Source organism: Heliconius melpomene, chromosome 12 (assembly GCF_056956725.1).
Source record: "Heliconius melpomene rosina isolate 202511_hmr_F chromosome 12, ASM5695672v1, whole genome shotgun sequence".
Lineage (NCBI taxonomy): Eukaryota > Metazoa > Arthropoda > Insecta > Lepidoptera > Nymphalidae > Heliconius > Heliconius melpomene.
The window spans coordinates 6,933,275-6,950,602 of NC_140400.1; the positions used below are offsets into that span (position 1 = coordinate 6,933,275).

Genomic DNA, 17,328 nt, shown 5'->3' on the forward strand with positions numbered 1-17,328 from the left:
AAAGGTATGAAGACAGTGACTAGATATAAAATAATAAAACAACAATATACCAAAGTGTAAAAAGTTAAATCATATAAAACCACAGTTAATTATTATTAAATAACAATAAAATAAAAACGCCTTTACAATAAACGCGTCGGTATGATTCCCATTTGGGAGAATCATTTTCATTTCATCGTTCTTGTAACAAGACACGATGTTAAGTTCCACCACTTCACTAAACAAACGAAAATTGGATGGAATGTGAGGAACGGAGTGCCTTAACATAAGGTTCCCTCTTTCCACGCAATAGCGGGAATTTTAAAAAGTAGTAAAATATCATCGCTTTCATCGCGTGTACAGTGTGAAGGGTAAGGTCAAGGTCGCCGCGCCCCACGTACTCATGTGGATACGCGGGAAACGATCAACGATCCACAATCGACGATTGTACCGAATATTTATAGTTGCGGTTTATTTATAAAAATATAAATCGCATATTTAGTTGTACAAAATACTTTTTTATCTAATATATGAAGCGATTGAAATAAAACAAACCCTAAATATTAAGGGAAGTTTGCCAAAATACAATAGTGACACTACTGCATTAACATCGGTTAAACAATTTCTGTGAAATCAGGGTGCACAAACGCACAGACAAACAGATGAAAATTTAAAAAAAATGTTTTGGGTTCCATTACATTGTTAAAAGTCCCACAATCAATTTTTCTCATATGTCTTCTATGTACAAACAATGAATGAAAAATAAATGATTATGAAAATTTAAATAATCGAATAAATATAATTCGTATAATATATTATACCACCAACTAGTTATTAATCTGCTCATTTATTTTTATAAATGTATTTAAATGTTATATAGACAAGACATCAAATGTATAAAGTCTTTACACGTAAAGAACATTTCGATACGAAAAAGTTTCGCTAGCTTAATAATTTAAATACAAAATATTATTTACTAGCGGACCCGGACGCGGCTACGCCTGCTTGAAATATAAGAATATAATTTCTATACAAATATAATTTCAATCTAGATGAAATGCTAAAAGTGACTATTATATTTATTTTCATAAGGATGAATATCAAAATGACGCGGTAACGAACGCGGTCGCGTAGCGACGACGGTTGTTATTAACATGGCAGAATAAATTGCATGTCAAATTAGAAAGTATTTTAATTTATTAGTACATATGTGTAATGTAATATTATATAGCCTATAGCACTTCTGAAGAATGCAGCTTTCATACAAAACAAAAACAAAGAAAATCGATCCAGTAGATAGTTATGTTGCCTCATGGTGTGAGAACGGTACCGGTAAACGCCTAATCAGCGTTCGGCGTATGTAACGCGAATCCCCTCATGCCATGGGAAACAAACGTAGTGTTTTAGTTTTAATTATTATATATTTTATTCTTTAGTCGATTAGAGCATGCACTTCTGCTCGGTCGATTCACTAGTTAAGTTAATTTTAAGTTAGATATAAGAACATAAAACTCTGTTCTTATTTTAATTAAAACAAATTTAAATTTAACTTTCTTAGTTATTTTTAAAAGCCCACTCGCGCTCCCGTAAAACATGTCTGGCGCAGCCGGCAGGATAGTTTCCATATAAAATACAGCCTTCATCTATAAATTCGCGTCAAAATCCGCGATAAGGGCTTGAAGGTCTGTAAGGAACTATCCCGAACCAAATAAATTTGACAGTACGTGAGGAGCCTGGAGCTGATGATGCAGACCCCGAGGTGGTGAGTGGAATTTTTCACCTTCCTTGTATCCCGTTATAAATAAAATGAATTTCTTTTATTATAACATGGTCTGATTTTCTTAATATTTCGAATCAAACTCTTTGAAATATTATAGTTAAGTAGTAATTTTAATTCTAATATTTCGAATCAAAATCTTTGAAATATTATAGTTAAGTAGTAATTTTAGTTTTAATATTTCGAATCCAAATCTTTGAAATATTATAGTTAAGTAGTAATTTTAGTTTTAATATTTCGAATCAAAATCTTTGAAATATTATAGATAAGTAGCAATTTTAATTTTAATATTTCGAATCTAAATCTTTGAAATATTATAGTTAAGTAAAAGTTTAATTTTTTTATTTCAAATCAAAATCTTTGAAATATAATTACACACACCGGCATAATTAGAGGAACACAAACAAAAAATGATTTTTTTTTACAATTTGTGGGTAATAGTATAAGTGGTTCATTTATTCAGATTATTACTCTCGTATAATATAACATTTTGTGACATATCGACATTTTTCAATAATGCAACAGAAATTATACCCTTTTAAGTGTTTGTTGACAGTCAGCGCTTTTAAGTGTTTTCGGTAAGAAGTTTGTTTATGCAGTCAATGGTGGCCCTAGCTCATTTTGTTGTTGTTGTTTGGAGATTTAACATTGTATTGCATACAAAATGAGTGATTTACCTGCAACGGAAGTCGCCAGAGCTGTGACATTGATAGAGGAAGGTCACACATACCGTTCAGTGAGTCAAATGTTGGGTGTATCAGTATCTGTGATCCACCGTAATGTGAAACGATACAAACAGACGGGATCTTATGTGCGGAGGCGGGGACAAGGCAAAAATCGTGCAACCATGCCGTAGACGAACGTTTTATAAGGGTGCAAACTTCGTCAAACGTCGTCAAAATCGTCGTCAAACAGCTGTTCAGACCCGAAATCTCATGGAAGAAGTGGGTAGCGTACGTGTAAGTGAACGAACGATAAGAAGAAGGCTTAATGAAGTTGGTTTAAAGACATACGTACCAGCCAAAGAGCCTAAGCTTGAGGTAAGCCATCGAGTTGCAAGATTATTGTTCGCTCGTCAACACCAACATTGGTCAGATGAATAGAGTCGTGTTTTATTCTCTGACGAAAGCCGGTTTTGTGTGATTTTCATCGATGGACGGGAAAGGATGTGGAGGTATCGAGGAGAACGATATAATCAAGCAAATTTTACCGAAACAGTGTCATACGGTGGAGAGTCTGTCATGGTATGGGGTGGCATAAGTTTAACAGCTCGCACCGCTTTGGTCATGATTGATGGCGGTTCCCTTACTGCACACAGATACTAAACCGATATCTTGGAACCTCAGTAATTCCTTTTGCCCCATTTATAGGCCCAGATTTTATATTTATGCACGATAACGCACGGCCCCACACTGCTCGCGTAGTTTGTGATTACATTAATGAAGTCGGAATTACCCAAATGGACTGGCCAGCACGATCTCCAGACATGAATCCGATAGAGCATGTCTGGGACATGACTGGACGAAGACTACAGAAGAAAATTCCATCCCCCAGGAATATTGAAGAGTTAAAATTGGCGCTGATTGAAGAGTGGGGCAAATTGCCCCAGGAAATTATTAAAAATGTCATTATGAGCATGGGCAAACGTATTCGAGCTCTATTAAGTGTCCGCCGAAGCAAAACAAGATATTAATAATGATTGTTAGTAATCTTTGCAAAGAAAATTTGATTTTAAAAAATTATCGTAAAATTCAAAATTTCTCAAATTTGATTTTTTGTCTGTATTTTTATAAATAAACTAGCGGACGCGCGCAGCTTCGCTTGCGTATTTAGGGGTGAATTCTAATAAACCACGAAACATGTATTCAATGAAATATTTTTAAGGGTCTAAATTTCAAATTTTATAAAAATCGGTGGTGATTTAAAGATTTTTCCATACAAACTTTCAACCCCTTATTTGCACCCTTAGGGGGTGAATTCTAGAAAACCATGAAACATATGTTCAATTAAATATTTTAAGAGTCTAAATATCAAATTTTATAAAAATTGGTGACGATTTAAAAAAAACCTATACAAACTTTCAACCCCTTATTTGCACCCTTAGGGGGTGAATTCTAGAAAACGATGAAACACGTATTCAATGAAATACTTTTAAAAATCTAAATTTCAAATTTTATAAAAATCAGTGCCGATTTAAATTTTTTTCCATACAAACTTTGAACCCCTATTTCACCCCTTTAGGATTAAAATTTTTCAAAATCCCTTCTTAGTGGATGTCCAGATTACGAAAGTAAACATCTGTTCAAATTTCACATTTCTACCATAAGGGATTACGGCTGTGCGTGCGTCTTACCTCAGTCAGTGAGGACAAGTCCTTTTATATATATAGATAATGTTCAACCCTAGTTTCTGTTGTCTCATATTCATTTTGAGTAACAAAACTTAAATGAACTGAAAAACATACACGAAAATGTAGTAATTAAAAAAATATATGCTTTTTTTGTGTTCCTCTAATTTTGCCGGTGTGTGTATTACACATTTTTTTAAGAATTTACTATTTAATTAAGAATCATTTTTAATTTTACTTATATTTTAAGATTTTATAAAAAAAAAAATTAAAAAAAAAAATGGAGCATATAACTTTAATTCCCAATGAAATTTTAAAATTAATCCCACTTTTTGGTGGCGACAAACGCCAATTAAATTTGTTCTTAAGGAAATGTGAATACGTGATTGATAAATTTCAAGGCAGTGATGCACAGAATATGTACATCATGCATTCTATTACTAGCCGCTTAGTGGACAGGGCCGCAGCGCTTATCAGCGAGCGTGAGGATATTGTTTCATGGTCGGAATTTAAAGATCTATTAATTCAACATTTTGGAGATCCGCGTAGTGAGGAGTGTATTGCCATAGAATTAGAAATTTTAAAAATAAATTCAGGAGAGAGTTACCTTGATTTTTGCAATAGGGTACAATCGGTACGTTCGGTACTTTTATCGAAGGTCAATCAGATCATAAATGTAGAAATAAAGCAAAACAAAATTATTATTTATAATAACCTTTCTTTAAATGTATTTTTATATAATTTACCGGAAAACCTAGTGCGAATAGTTAGGTTGAAAGCACCCAAAAGTTTAGAATCAGCTTTAAGTGTAGTTTTAGAGGAAATTAATTTCCAAGAGCAATATAATTGCGTCTTATAATGATAAATTAAGTGATTTTTTTGCTAATTTCTTTTAATTTATACCAAATTTAAAAAGATACTGGGGAACTATTAATTTCTTAACATCCTTTCTGTTGCTTAAATAACTTAAAAAAAAAAAGAAAGTCTAATTGAAAGAAAAGTAACATTGGTTTCCAAAATGATGGATTATAATATTAATAGTATGGAAATTTTATAAAATAATTCAATTATGATATAACCGCGAAAGAGAATAATTTTATTTATTCCACATATATTCTAAAAATGTCTATAGTACATTCATTAATAATTTTCGTTCAATACATATAAAATTAAATGCAATTGAGACTTCTTTAGCTTTTGGTAAAATTTCTGTACTACATCAATCGATGCTAAGAATTGTTATACATATTATTAGGTATAGAAAAAATTTCATAGCTTAATATATCCTGTAACAGAATGTAACTTGGTTAAAATAGAGCAAACTTTTATTGTTAAAGCATATGTAAAAGGAAATCAGATTATATATAATGGAAGTACCTCTCACAGATAATAATACATATGATTATTATAAAATTTATTCATTACTTATTTTTAATAAATTAAAAAAATTAACTTCTATTGTTATCCCTAAACATCCCTTCCTTATGGTGAAAGGTTCTAAATACTTGTCGCGTACGGCGCCGTCTCAGCAACTTCCCGGCGGTAACCAGTACTTATGCACTGAACATGAGTTAGTGCCATATGCTACTACAACGTGTACGCAACAATTAATGCAGTTCCAAGAAAACTTATCACACTGTATAAGTCGTGTTATACAAATTGAACAAGTTAAAGCGCAACGCCTATCACCCGCTCGTTGGATAATATATGCACAGTATGAAATGTTAAAGAAGATATTTCAAATTATCTGTTAACAATTGACCCTAACTGTGAAATGCTACTTGGTGACCTTCATCTAATATATTTTCGGCATGTAATGGAAGGTTATGAATACAAGGTCACGCCATTTATTAAGTTACCCGAGATTAATCAAAATTATTCTTTAATTTCCTCCTCAATTGACATTAAAGGAATAAATCTGGATGACGCGAAATATCTATCCTCAGCTTTGAAGACAAAAAGTGTTAGTGAAAGTGAAAGTGAAACAGAGCCATTTATAAAAATCAATAGTGTCAGTGTCGGTACCCTAGTTTATATTTATATCTATCCATCAGCCTTTCGACGTCCACTGTTGGACATAAGCCTCCCCTAATTATAATTAGTTTTATATTAGTTTTATATTTAATATTAATTATTATAAGTATAATTTTGACTTTTAATCGAAACCCTCAGAATCTAAAATCTTCCGAAGGTTTCGAACTTAAGGAGGGAGGAGTTATGTTGCCTCATGGTGTGAGAACGGTACCGGTAAACGCCTAATCAGCGTTCGGCGTATGTAACGCGAATCCCCTCATGCCATGGGAAACAAACGTAGTGTTTTAGTTTTAATTATTATATATTTTATTCTTTAGTCGATTAGAGCATGCACTTCTGCTCGGTCGATTCACTAGTTAAGTTAATTTTAAGTTAGATATAAGAACATAAAACTCTGTTCTTATTTTAATTAAAACAAATTTAAATTTAACTTTCTTAGTTATTTTTAAAAGCCCACTCGCGCTCCCGTAAACATGTCTAGATCCAGAGATCTTAGCGTTCAAACAAACAAACAAACAAACAAACTCTTCCGCTTTATTATATTAGTATAGATTCAAATAGACTTTTCAAACGTCATTTGAGCATGTCGCTAAACCGGTTGAAAATTTTAAAAATATATTTATTTAGCTCTGGTGTTTTCCCATAATGCTGTATGTACACTCACCTGCAGGCTTATTGTTGTCGTCGCGCGGCGCGGTCAGCTCGCACCGCGCGCCGTGCCAGCCCGCCGCGCACGTACATTTCGCACCGCTCGCCTTCACCGAGCACGTACCCTATAGCACACGCGACCATGTATCACATACGCAAAAACATAACTAAGTGCTTCCAACAGTGTTGTAGCTAGGCATGGACAAGCATTAAAAGACATCTTTATTAAAGAATGTTAGCAAGAGTAGAAGGGTGAAAATTTAGAAAACTTTTAGGTCATATGTAGGGTAAATAAGCACTTTTTAAAATATGTATTTCTCTATTGCGAGCAGGCATTGGAAGCATAATTTAATTTATGAAACCCCGCCCACATGTAGATAAATTCAAGCCACGCCACTGGCTCCCAGAGTACTTATCCTACATTACACTACACTGGAAGGAAGCATGGAAAAACAGGCAGGAAGCTACTTACTCCGTTGAGGCAGTAATAGCGACAGGCGGTCGCAGCGCGCGCGCGGCACTCCGCGCCCTCCGCGCCCGGCAAGCACTCCATGCAGTTTATTCCTGTGTAACATTTATCATAAAATAAAGAAATAGTAAATATTTTTTCAACATCCTTACCCTTTACTTTTATAGACATAACCTAGTAATAGGACACTTCCTTCTTTGCTCGAGAAGATTACAGTATGTAGGGTGGATTCTAGAACACCTGGATTTTAGACATATCATGTCGAGTGGCGAAATTTAACGCTGCGCTTTGTCGCATTAGAGTGGGAAAATAATTATGTCTCCAAGGAAGTGAACTCAGTAGCGGGGCCGTTCCACTGGGCCACTTTATAACATATGTAATTATTTATTACTTAAATATAACGTTTTTTTTTTTTTATTTTTTTATTGTTGATAGGCAAGCATTTGTCCGCTATCTCACCTGGTGGTAAGTGACGATGCGGACGAAGGTGGAGCATGCTTGCCTAGGTAGTACCTATTCACTCGTTCCTTAAATAGTGTTTCTATATAGTATAAGTGTTTAATTTACTTACCGGTGTACCCATTAGCACACACGCACTCTACGCGATCCGAGAGATGGTGGCACACCGTGTTATTTACACACCGCGCGCACTCTGATTTTGAACTTCCAGCGTTGATGCTGGTAGTAGTAGTGGTGGTAGTGGTAGTGGTGAAGTTTGTAGTGGAGGTGGACATCGCAATGCCAGTGGTAGCGGTGGGTGTGGTCACGTTCTTCTCGTCTAGTTTGATCTCGCAGCGCTCGCCGGTATACCGCGGGTAACATGTACACTACACGCTCAGATAAGTTATTTAGGGAAGGGTAAGCAGGCGGGGTGGGGAACGGAAGTGTCTTAACACTAGATTCCCAGGAACCTAGTGTGAAGACACTTCCGTTCCCCACTTTCCACCAAATTTTAGAAGTATTGCGTTCTGAGTAGCGGAACTCAACGCCGCGATCCTCTTGTCACCAGAGCAAGGAAATGAAAATATTAAATATTTTATTTCTTCGATTGGTAATCGAAATCGGAACCCGTTGCCTTTACAGTCACACACTTGTGCCCCTGCGCCACGACTGGCCTCAGATATGTTATATTCAACAGATAATAACATAATATATGAATTTACTATTTAGTTTAGAAATAATATTAGTAGCTTTAATATAATTTTAGCCCTCCTATTTAATGCAATCTATATTTCTTCACGTACAGCGTGTCCTCCATATGTATCGAGAGTCTAATATTTATGACTTGCGGTCCAATTTTCCAGCGTGTTCAGTGGTAGCACTTAGTCTTGTTACCAGCGCGAAGAATTAATTAATCCACAGAGGGGGAATTAAACCCGCAATAATTGCTTTTACAGCCGGACAATATCAATGTGCCAGAACTGCGACAAATAATACGTACGTCTTATTTAGAATAAATAGTGTAATGTTGTACCTTGAGCGGAAGCAAATCCGCGTCACCGACGTGCCCGTGGTCAGTGGTATTGGTAGTGGCGAGGTGGCACCGGCCACGGTGGTGGCAGTGCGTGGCGCAGCGGTAGTGCTCGCAGCGCGCGCCCGCGTACTCGCCCGGGCACGCGCACGCGCCCGCCACGCACGTGCCGGCGCCGCACGACCACGCGCACGTGCTCGAGGTGCTCGCCCCCGCTCCCGCGATCCCAGCCGCGTCCTCTATCACCGGCGATATGACGCATTCTAGCTTCTCCTGATACATACATATTATATACAAAATAATTATACTAAGCTCTATGTATGTTATAGTGTCATTTTGAGAAATTGAAAATTTTAGTAAAAGAAAAATCTTATTTTAACAAACAATATAAACCATATGTCAATACAATATTGTAACAAATATGATCCATGATTATACTGACATTATTGACGGTTGTTGGATCTATTCCCTTGGAGTTGGAGTCGACTTGACTTGGTCGAAAACAGGTATTAAGTTATTATAACTGTAATATATTTAGATGAATGTAAAACGGTTATTCTGAAGAAGTTCCAGTTTTAAAATTTAACAAGTAATTACGTACATCGTGGCGATCGTCGGAGGGCACGAGACCGTCGGGGCAGCGACACGAGAGCCCGCCCGCGCCGCGCAGGCACAACGCACTCGCGTGACACGCTTGCTGTGCCGCGCAAGGGTCCGACACTACGGGACAAACACATTAGTAACTCTAATTATTTGTTATTTTTATATGACTAAATAACTATATAACCAAAATTCACATTTTTATTTTTATTAAACATTTGATTAAAAATTTAAATGTATATTAGCAGTGAATGCTTATTTTGAAACATTTAATGTACACAAGCATAATGTAGGTATAGCACTAACTATCCGTCAGGAACAAGAAGAGCGCAGGATGCAAAATCGCCACAGCTGACACGGACATGCGCTGCCTGGGCGGGGGCGGCGCGTGGAGCGGCGAGGGGGAGGCAGGGGTGAGGGGCGCACGCGGTCTGCGCGGTAGGGGCAGCAGGCCGCGCGCTGTCGCACACCACACCCACTCCTCCCACACGGCCATGCGCACACACGCACGTGAGTTCACGCGCTGCCACTCCGAGCCCTCTGCCAAATAGTATATTAGTTAGTACATGTCGGTCGAAGTACAATGGTCTCTCTAGTAGTGGTCGGGCGCGTACCCTTGTTCGGCGGCAGGTGGGGCGCGGGCGATGACGACGCGTCGTGGCGAAACAGCAAGTGTGTGGCGCGGTCGGCACCGTCAAGCGCGACACTGTGCAGCGCGCCGTAGTAGGCGTCGAGCACATAGAGGCGCGCGGCCGGCGCGTGCAGCGCCAGCGCCGTGCTGCGCCGCGCACGCGCCCGCACCACCCAGCGGGCTTCACTGCCATCCAAATGCGCACGCATCACGCCGCCCTGCGCGCCCCGCTCCGACCAGAAGATTTCGCTGCATACAAAGTGTTTTTGTCAGCACCACTTTAAATAAAACCACAGATTTAAGTACTTACTCTATAAAAGCTTTATACAATTTTTAAAAAAATCGTGAAACTAACAGTTATTTTTTTTCGAACAAAATGACATTGAAAAAAAGAAGAGAGGACAGAATGCAATGTCAGTGTGAATGGTAAGATATTAGAATATGTGAATGAGGTGGAGTACTTGGGAAGTATCCATCTCGAATCTTCCATCTCTATGTTCAGTAGATTTTTGATTTGAATTGAATTTGATTGAATTTTATAATAATATATCGAATCTACTTATATGATTGTAAAGTACCTCCAGAATTATCTAGGATTTTTTGTCTTCCCAGAAATTCAAATTGCCTCTTTAAAATAATGAAGGATTGATTAATGTTACCCGGTTTGTATAGATATGATGACATCGTCGGGCTCGGCGCCACGCTGCCTCCACAGCGTGACGCAGCGGCGGCCGTCCAGCGCCGCAACGTGCAGCGCGCCCTCCACGCCGCCGCCTGGCGCGCCTGTCGATACGCTCGTCCAGTACACGCGCTCCGACACCGGGTCCACGGCCACGCCGCGCACTTCCCCGCCGCCCATCCCTTCCAGCAACGTCTCTGCCTGCGCGAGGTCGAGGCGCGCGGTGGGCAGCGGCGGTATCGCGGGCAGCAGCTCGGCGGGGCGCTTGGCGGCCGCGCGCGGCGGCAGGCGAAGGCGGCGCAGACGGCCACGCGTGTCTCCCCACCATGCCCACCAGGCGCCGCCTGCGGGCGCGGCGCACACGCACGTGATGTCGGCGACCTCACCATCCACGGCGCTACCGGGCGCGGGCGGCGCGTCGTGGTCGTGTTTGTGCAGCTCGCGCAGGCGCAGGACGCCGCGCGTGGCCAGCAGCACGAGCGCAGCGTCGCCGGCGGCGGCGCAGGCGGGCGTGCCGTCGGGCAGCGCGTGCTGGCGGTAGCCGGGCTCACACTTGCAGGTATGGTTGTGCGCGTGCTTGGGCAGGCAGCGCTGTGGGCACGTACGCCAGTTGCAGCCGCCCGTCGCCTCTGTGGTTACGACTGCTCACGTTAGTCACATCACTAGCCTTCGTCACTTACGCATCATCTTTATAAGTTCTAACTCGTTCACGGTAGTTGTATATTGCAAATAAGTAAATATAATTTGTTCTGATTGCATAGATGTTTAGTAAATTAAATAAGATCATTTATTTTTAGCTATAAACAAGTGTAATTTAATGTAAAATTAACAAGTACAGTACCAGGCTCACAGGAGGTAGTGAGAGGTGCGCAGCGTCCGTCGCCGCACAGCTGTTCGTCGGGCGTGCACACGGAGTCTGCTCGGTTGCGACTGAGGCTGCCTGTCAGTTAATCAAACATTGAATGAATTGTAAATTATTATTATATTGAAATTTCAAAAGCGTAAAATACCAAACAATAATAGATGTAAGATTCATACATATTAAGGGATTTTCATCGCTGGAATCTGAGCAATCATCGAAACCATCACACATCAATTGTGGTGGTATGCACGTGTTATCACCGCATCTGCAATAGTTATTTTTCTATTATCTTATATCTTAAATATATTTGTAAGATTTATTTTTGGAATAAAGTAAAATATTTTGTACTGAAAATACCTGATCATTGGAGGAGGGCACGCAGTGTGTGCGCAGACCGCGGGAGCCTCATCGGGTGGATCGTTGCAGTCGGCGCGCGCGTCACAACGCCAAGCCGCCGGCGCGCACCTGCTGCCGCAGCGTAGACGCGCACCGCAATGCATGCCGGAGGCGGCGGCAGGCAGCACAGGAGTGACGGGTGCGGGCGTGGTTCGCGGCGCACACTGCGCCTCGTCTGATCCATCCTCGCAGTCCACCTCACCGTCGCACCACCACTCGCTGCGGACAGAGGTTGGCGGTTAGGAGGTGGAGGTCAGGGACGGTGCCAAGACAGGCACTAACACTATACTCACCCGCGTAGGCACTCGCCGGAGAGCTCGCATAGGCGCTGGGGCGGTTGGCAGGCGGCGGCACACCCACGCTCGTCCTCGCCGCCCGCGCACTCTGCGGCGCCGGAGCAACGCAGCGCAGCAGGCAAGCACTCGCCGTTGTCGCAGCGGAACTCGGATTCGGAGCAGGCGCGCGGCGCACAACCCCGCTCATCTTCGCCGCCTGCGCAGTCCTCCTCGAAGTCGCAGCGCCAGCGGCCCGGCACACAGCGGCCGTCAGCGCAGCGGAAGTATGTGGGATCGCAGGGAGCGCGCGCGTCACAGGCGGCTTCGTCCTCGCGCCCGGGACAGTCGGGTTCGCCGTCGCAAAGCCAGTCGCGCGGCAGACAGCGGCCCGAGGCGCAGCGGAATTCTCCGGGCAGGCACGAGCGGTTGGCGCAGTGCGCACCCTCGTCGGAACCGTCGGCGCAGTCTGCGTCGGCGTCGCACAGCCACACACGCGGCACGCAGGCAGCGCCGCAGCGGTGGTGCGCGGGCGCGCATGTGGGCGGCGGGCAGGCGCGCTCGTCGTCACCGGCGGGGCAGTCTGGCGCGCCGTCGCAGCGGGCGGCGAGGGGCACGCATCGCGCAGGGGCGGGCGGCGCAGGCGCGCACTTCCACTGCGAGGCGAGGCAGGTGAAGCGGTCGCAGTCGCGCTCGTCGTCGCCGGCAGAGCAGTGGCGCGCGCCGTCGCAGATGTGCGCGGGGTGCAGGCAGCGGCCGTCGGCGCACTGGAACTGTCCGGGCGCACAGCGGAAGGGCGGGCAGGTGGCGGGCTCGTCGGATGCGTCGCCACAGTCGTCCTGCGTGTCGCAGCGCCACCAGAAGGGAATGCACTTGAGGGAGGAGGCGCACACGAAGTGCGCGGAGGTACAGTTAGCGCGGCAGGAGCGGCCGTCGGACTCCAGCGCGAAGTGCTCGGGGCAGGTACAGCGCGCGCCAGCGCCGCCCCCGCGCTCCGTCTCCGGCGTCAACAGACACAGCCCCGAGCAGTTGAGCGCCTCGCACAGCGCCGTCAACTCTACGACAACATCCACATTGTCATAATAAACAACACATCAATAAGCAGCTATTACTATTACGATTATGAGGTACTCACTGGGCATAGGCGGCTGACGCGCAGGGTGCAGCACGCGCAGGTCCATGGGTTTGTGCACGGTGTGAACCTCGGTGCGACAACGATATGCGCCGCCGCTCGACAGCGGAACCACCTCTGACACCTTATATACATTTAAATATTTTTTTCAGTAATTAAGCCTTACAAAAGTCAATGTTAATGTTATATCTAGCACATTGACTGACAACGCGGTCAGTGCTGACCGACAGCATACTATCCCTGCACGCCAAGCAAAAATCACAGTTCTATCCAAATTCAAAGAAAATGTTTTGACATGAATACATTTATTCATTTGCTATCATATGGGGACATTGATTTCTCTAAGTCTTTTTCATTTTTTTCAAAAACCAACTTAATTTGGAGTTATTAGTGGGCCACGTGGGTTCATCAAGGGCTTTTAGTTTGATAGCAGAATGTATGAATTAATCGAAAATTCTCGAAAACCGCGGTCAGCACTGACCGACATGGCCTGAACGGGAAGATGTAGATTTTTCCTTGGCGTTGAACGTGTTAAGAAGAAAACTTATATAAAACGTTTATTTATTTTAAGGAAGAGTACTTAGAATTAGCACATTTTTTTTGCTTGTCTAATTTTATTTGTATTTATTTTAAATGAAAAGATACTTATTTTCCCATTAAAATTTAGATTGTTAAAAAAACTATTTCTTATAATCCACAACGTCACAATAAAAAGGGACATACGTTAAAGTGAGGGTCTGGCACGCGACGGCACGAGTCCACGGCGCGCGTCTCCCAGTCCGTCCAGTACACGCGACCCTCCCACAGCGCCAGCGCGAACACATGGTGCAGCCGCAGCCACGGCATGCGCTCGCGCGAAAATAGCACGCGCACGTGGCCGCCATCCAGGTCCGCCGCGGCGATGTAGTCCTCGCGCGCGTCCGCGAAGTACAGCTCACCCGACGCCGGCGACAGCGCCAGCGCGTTGGGCCAGCCCAGGCCCGCTAGCAGCACTCGCCGCGCGCTGCCGTCCATGCCGGCGCGGCCGATGTGCGCCGCCGCGCCCCAGTCTGACCAATACAGTAGACCGGCGGCCGGCAGCAGCGCCAGCGCGCGCGGCTCGCCCAGCCCGCCGCGCACCAGCACGCGCCGATGCCGCCCGTCCAGGCGCGCCACCTCCACCGTGTCCGTGCCCTTATCACACCAGTACACGTTGCCGCCCACCCAGTCCACGGCCAGCCCGTCGGGGTTCTGCAGCGTAGCGCCGGCCACGAGGCGCGCCGTGTCGCCCTCGTCCCGGCACTGGCGCCGGATGGACGAGCCGAGGCGCGTGACGTCGCTCCACAGCAAGCAGCCGCGTTCCCACAGCGCGTCTAGTGCCACCGCGTTGGTGAGGTTGTGCACAAGCAGCGACGTGGCGGGCTCCGCGGCGTCCCCGGCCTCCCCGCGCAGTACCGTGCGGCGGATGTAGTAGCGATTCGTGAATATCAGTGATGCGTTCACGGCTATTTAGACCATTTTATTTATTAAAATATTTAATTACGCAGCTTCGTTCGTTTTAAATAATTGTTATAGCCAAATTGAAAATAAAAAATATATAATATATCATAAATAAACTTTCACAATTATAATCTAAGTAGGACTAATAAGTAAATAATTCTTTTTTACAATATTATATATACGTACATGATATCGGCGCGCAACTCGAGCGATCTTCTAGTAATCTATATCCTTCCGCGCACGAACACACGTAACTACCTAAAGTATTTCTGAAAAAATATATTGTTGGTAATATTATATTCATAGCAATGCGACACAAGTGGGTGGAATTATCCGTATTCGCATTTATGATGGCGGACATTTATGCAGATACAGATGTAGTTCAGGTTGCGACATGAAGGATGTCAAGCGGGCGGGTATGGCTCATTGGCCGAGAATGAATTATACAGGATAACACAATTTCAATGAAGAGATACAACGAATATGAACTTTCTAAAATCCGCATTATATCTGGTTAGAAGTAAAGCGGTCACCTGCAGTGTTGTTCACAGGGATGGTCTTCCTGGCACTCGTCGACGTCGCGGCAGGCGGTGCCGGCGCGCCGCCAGCCCGTGCGGCACCAGCACGCGCGCCCCACCGGCAGGTCCGAGCACGCGTGCGCACACTCGCCGTTGTGCACCAAGCACTCATCAATATCTGCACACGCCAGGGGGCACGTATATCAGTCATGTAACGAAAATTCATATCCGCATCGATATTTTTAAAAGATTTTATTTAACTTGCAATGTATGTATGTTACAAACATACGCTTGTGCTTCTGCACCACGGCGGCCGTAATTTATGTTTATCATTTGTTATTAAAAGATTTTTAAAAAATATATATTTACCAAAAAAATATAAATATATATTTACCAAATAAATTTAAGAGAAAAAACTATAATTAATGCGAGGGATGAGGGTTGCAACAGTACATACTGCAGTGCGATTCGTCGGAATAGTCCCCGCAGTTGTCCACGCCGTCGCAGAGCGCGGCGGGCGGTACGCACACGCCGTTGCGGCAGCGCCACGAGCCGCGCGCGCATATCCCCGCCGCCGCTCCCGCGGCGTCAGTTGCCGTCAACCCGAATGCAGATGAGTACGACGCTGCACCGACAAACAACTACATAAAATATTTGATTATCTTTATATTTTTACCTCGACATTTATATCTGTCATGTTTGTCTACATGGAACACATGAACTTGCAAGCGGGTAAATGGCATTAAAGCGTTAATAAAGCCTATGGGGATTTGCTAAACTTTGACAAGCACGATAACGAATGAATCTAAATAATATTAGATATTAAAATGAAATAAATAGTAATTAACAGCGTGCAGTATACCGCACAGCAGCGGGTCCTCGTCGGAGCCGGCGCCGCGACCACCGCCGTCCGTGCAGTGGTCGCGCCCGTCACACACCAATGCGGCGCCCACGCAACGCCCCCTGTCGACGTAGCTTGTATACTACTAAACTATTGTTTTTTCAACGTATTTATTCTAATCTTTAGATACGTTGAGAAACAATATTAGGTACATTTTAAATTGCATTCTTTTGTTAATTAAAAAAATCTGCTTTACGCTGTATACCGCGCACAGCGGGGTAGGCAAAAGGAACCTAGTGTTAAGACACTCCGTTCCCCATATATATTAATTATTGCCTTTTTGTACAATTTACTATTCAAGTACAACATGTACAATTTTAAATGTGTCTATGTAAATAAATATAGCACATTTTCTGTACTTAAAATAATTATGTATTTCAATCATTATAAACAATTTTAATCAATATATCAATATAATTTCAAATTAATAATAAAGTACAAATTTATTGAAGCAGGCAAAATTTTCCAATAACATTTGCTTGAATAAACTTTATCACACTACTAACTTGCAATAGACTGAGCCGGGTTCGCCGGCACACAGCAGCGACTCGAAGCTCGAGGTCGCGTTGGAAGCGGCGGGCGGCGCAGGAGTGACGGCGGGCGTAAAGGCGGCGCGCGGCGACGAGCAACCCGGCGGCTCGTCCGACCCGTCTTCGCAGTCCACGTCGCCGTCGCAGAACAAGCTCTGCGGGCGAGAGACGGCGGAGTGAGTGGTGGTGGTGACGGGGACACGCGGGACAGTGGACGCAGGGTGTCGGGGACTCACCGTATGCAGGCAGAGCGCGGTGGAGGCGCAGCGGAAGGCTGAAGACGCGCAGGCACAGCCGGCTTCGTCGTCGGCGCGCGGGCAGTCAGGCAAGCCGTCGCAGCGCGCGGACAGAGACACGCAGCGAGCGCCGCCCGCGCACGCGAACTGATCCGCCGAACACGTCGTTATGTTCCTGTGTCCTGCGACATCCTCATCGCGATAAGCTTATAAGTCATTTAATAGTTATTTGTTAACTATTGTTGTTGCTAATTGTTATTTATTAGTTATACGATAACGTTGAAATGTTTGTAGATGCAATAGTTGGTTGCAAGGCAAAAACAATGTTTATTCCATTTCCTGCGATGTTGTTGATGCTGCATGTTTC

General features: G+C 43.8%; 1 protein-coding gene across 2 annotated transcripts in view; it reads right to left on the reverse strand.

Moving 5' to 3' along the window:
- The window catches only part of LRP1 (LDL receptor protein 1), a 66,290-nt gene that overhangs the window by 18,842 nt on the left and 30,120 nt on the right, over positions 1–17,328 (reverse strand). For both annotated transcript variants that reach the window (XM_085194747.1, XM_085194749.1), the window contains exons 36-55: positions 16,962–17,143; positions 16,702–16,880; positions 16,157–16,257; positions 15,752–15,919; positions 15,310–15,472; positions 14,963–15,045; positions 14,021–14,781; positions 13,301–13,421; positions 12,187–13,222; positions 11,855–12,112; positions 11,674–11,762; positions 11,477–11,575; positions 10,616–11,264; positions 9,940–10,205; positions 9,632–9,865; positions 9,327–9,445; positions 8,729–8,998; positions 7,826–8,081; positions 7,258–7,349; positions 6,802–6,910 (exon numbers count right to left, since the gene is read on the reverse strand). In XM_085194747.1, the coding sequence (XP_085050873.1) occupies positions 6,802–6,910; positions 7,258–7,349; positions 7,826–8,081; positions 8,729–8,998; positions 9,327–9,445; positions 9,632–9,865; positions 9,940–10,205; positions 10,616–11,264; positions 11,477–11,575; positions 11,674–11,762; positions 11,855–12,112; positions 12,187–13,222; positions 13,301–13,421; positions 14,021–14,781; positions 14,963–15,045; positions 15,310–15,472; positions 15,752–15,919; positions 16,157–16,257; positions 16,702–16,880; positions 16,962–17,143 (5,235 nt within the window). The remainder of the gene's footprint in view (positions 1–6,801; positions 6,911–7,257; positions 7,350–7,825; positions 8,082–8,728; positions 8,999–9,326; positions 9,446–9,631; positions 9,866–9,939; positions 10,206–10,615; positions 11,265–11,476; positions 11,576–11,673; positions 11,763–11,854; positions 12,113–12,186; positions 13,223–13,300; positions 13,422–14,020; positions 14,782–14,962; positions 15,046–15,309; positions 15,473–15,751; positions 15,920–16,156; positions 16,258–16,701; positions 16,881–16,961; positions 17,144–17,328) is intronic.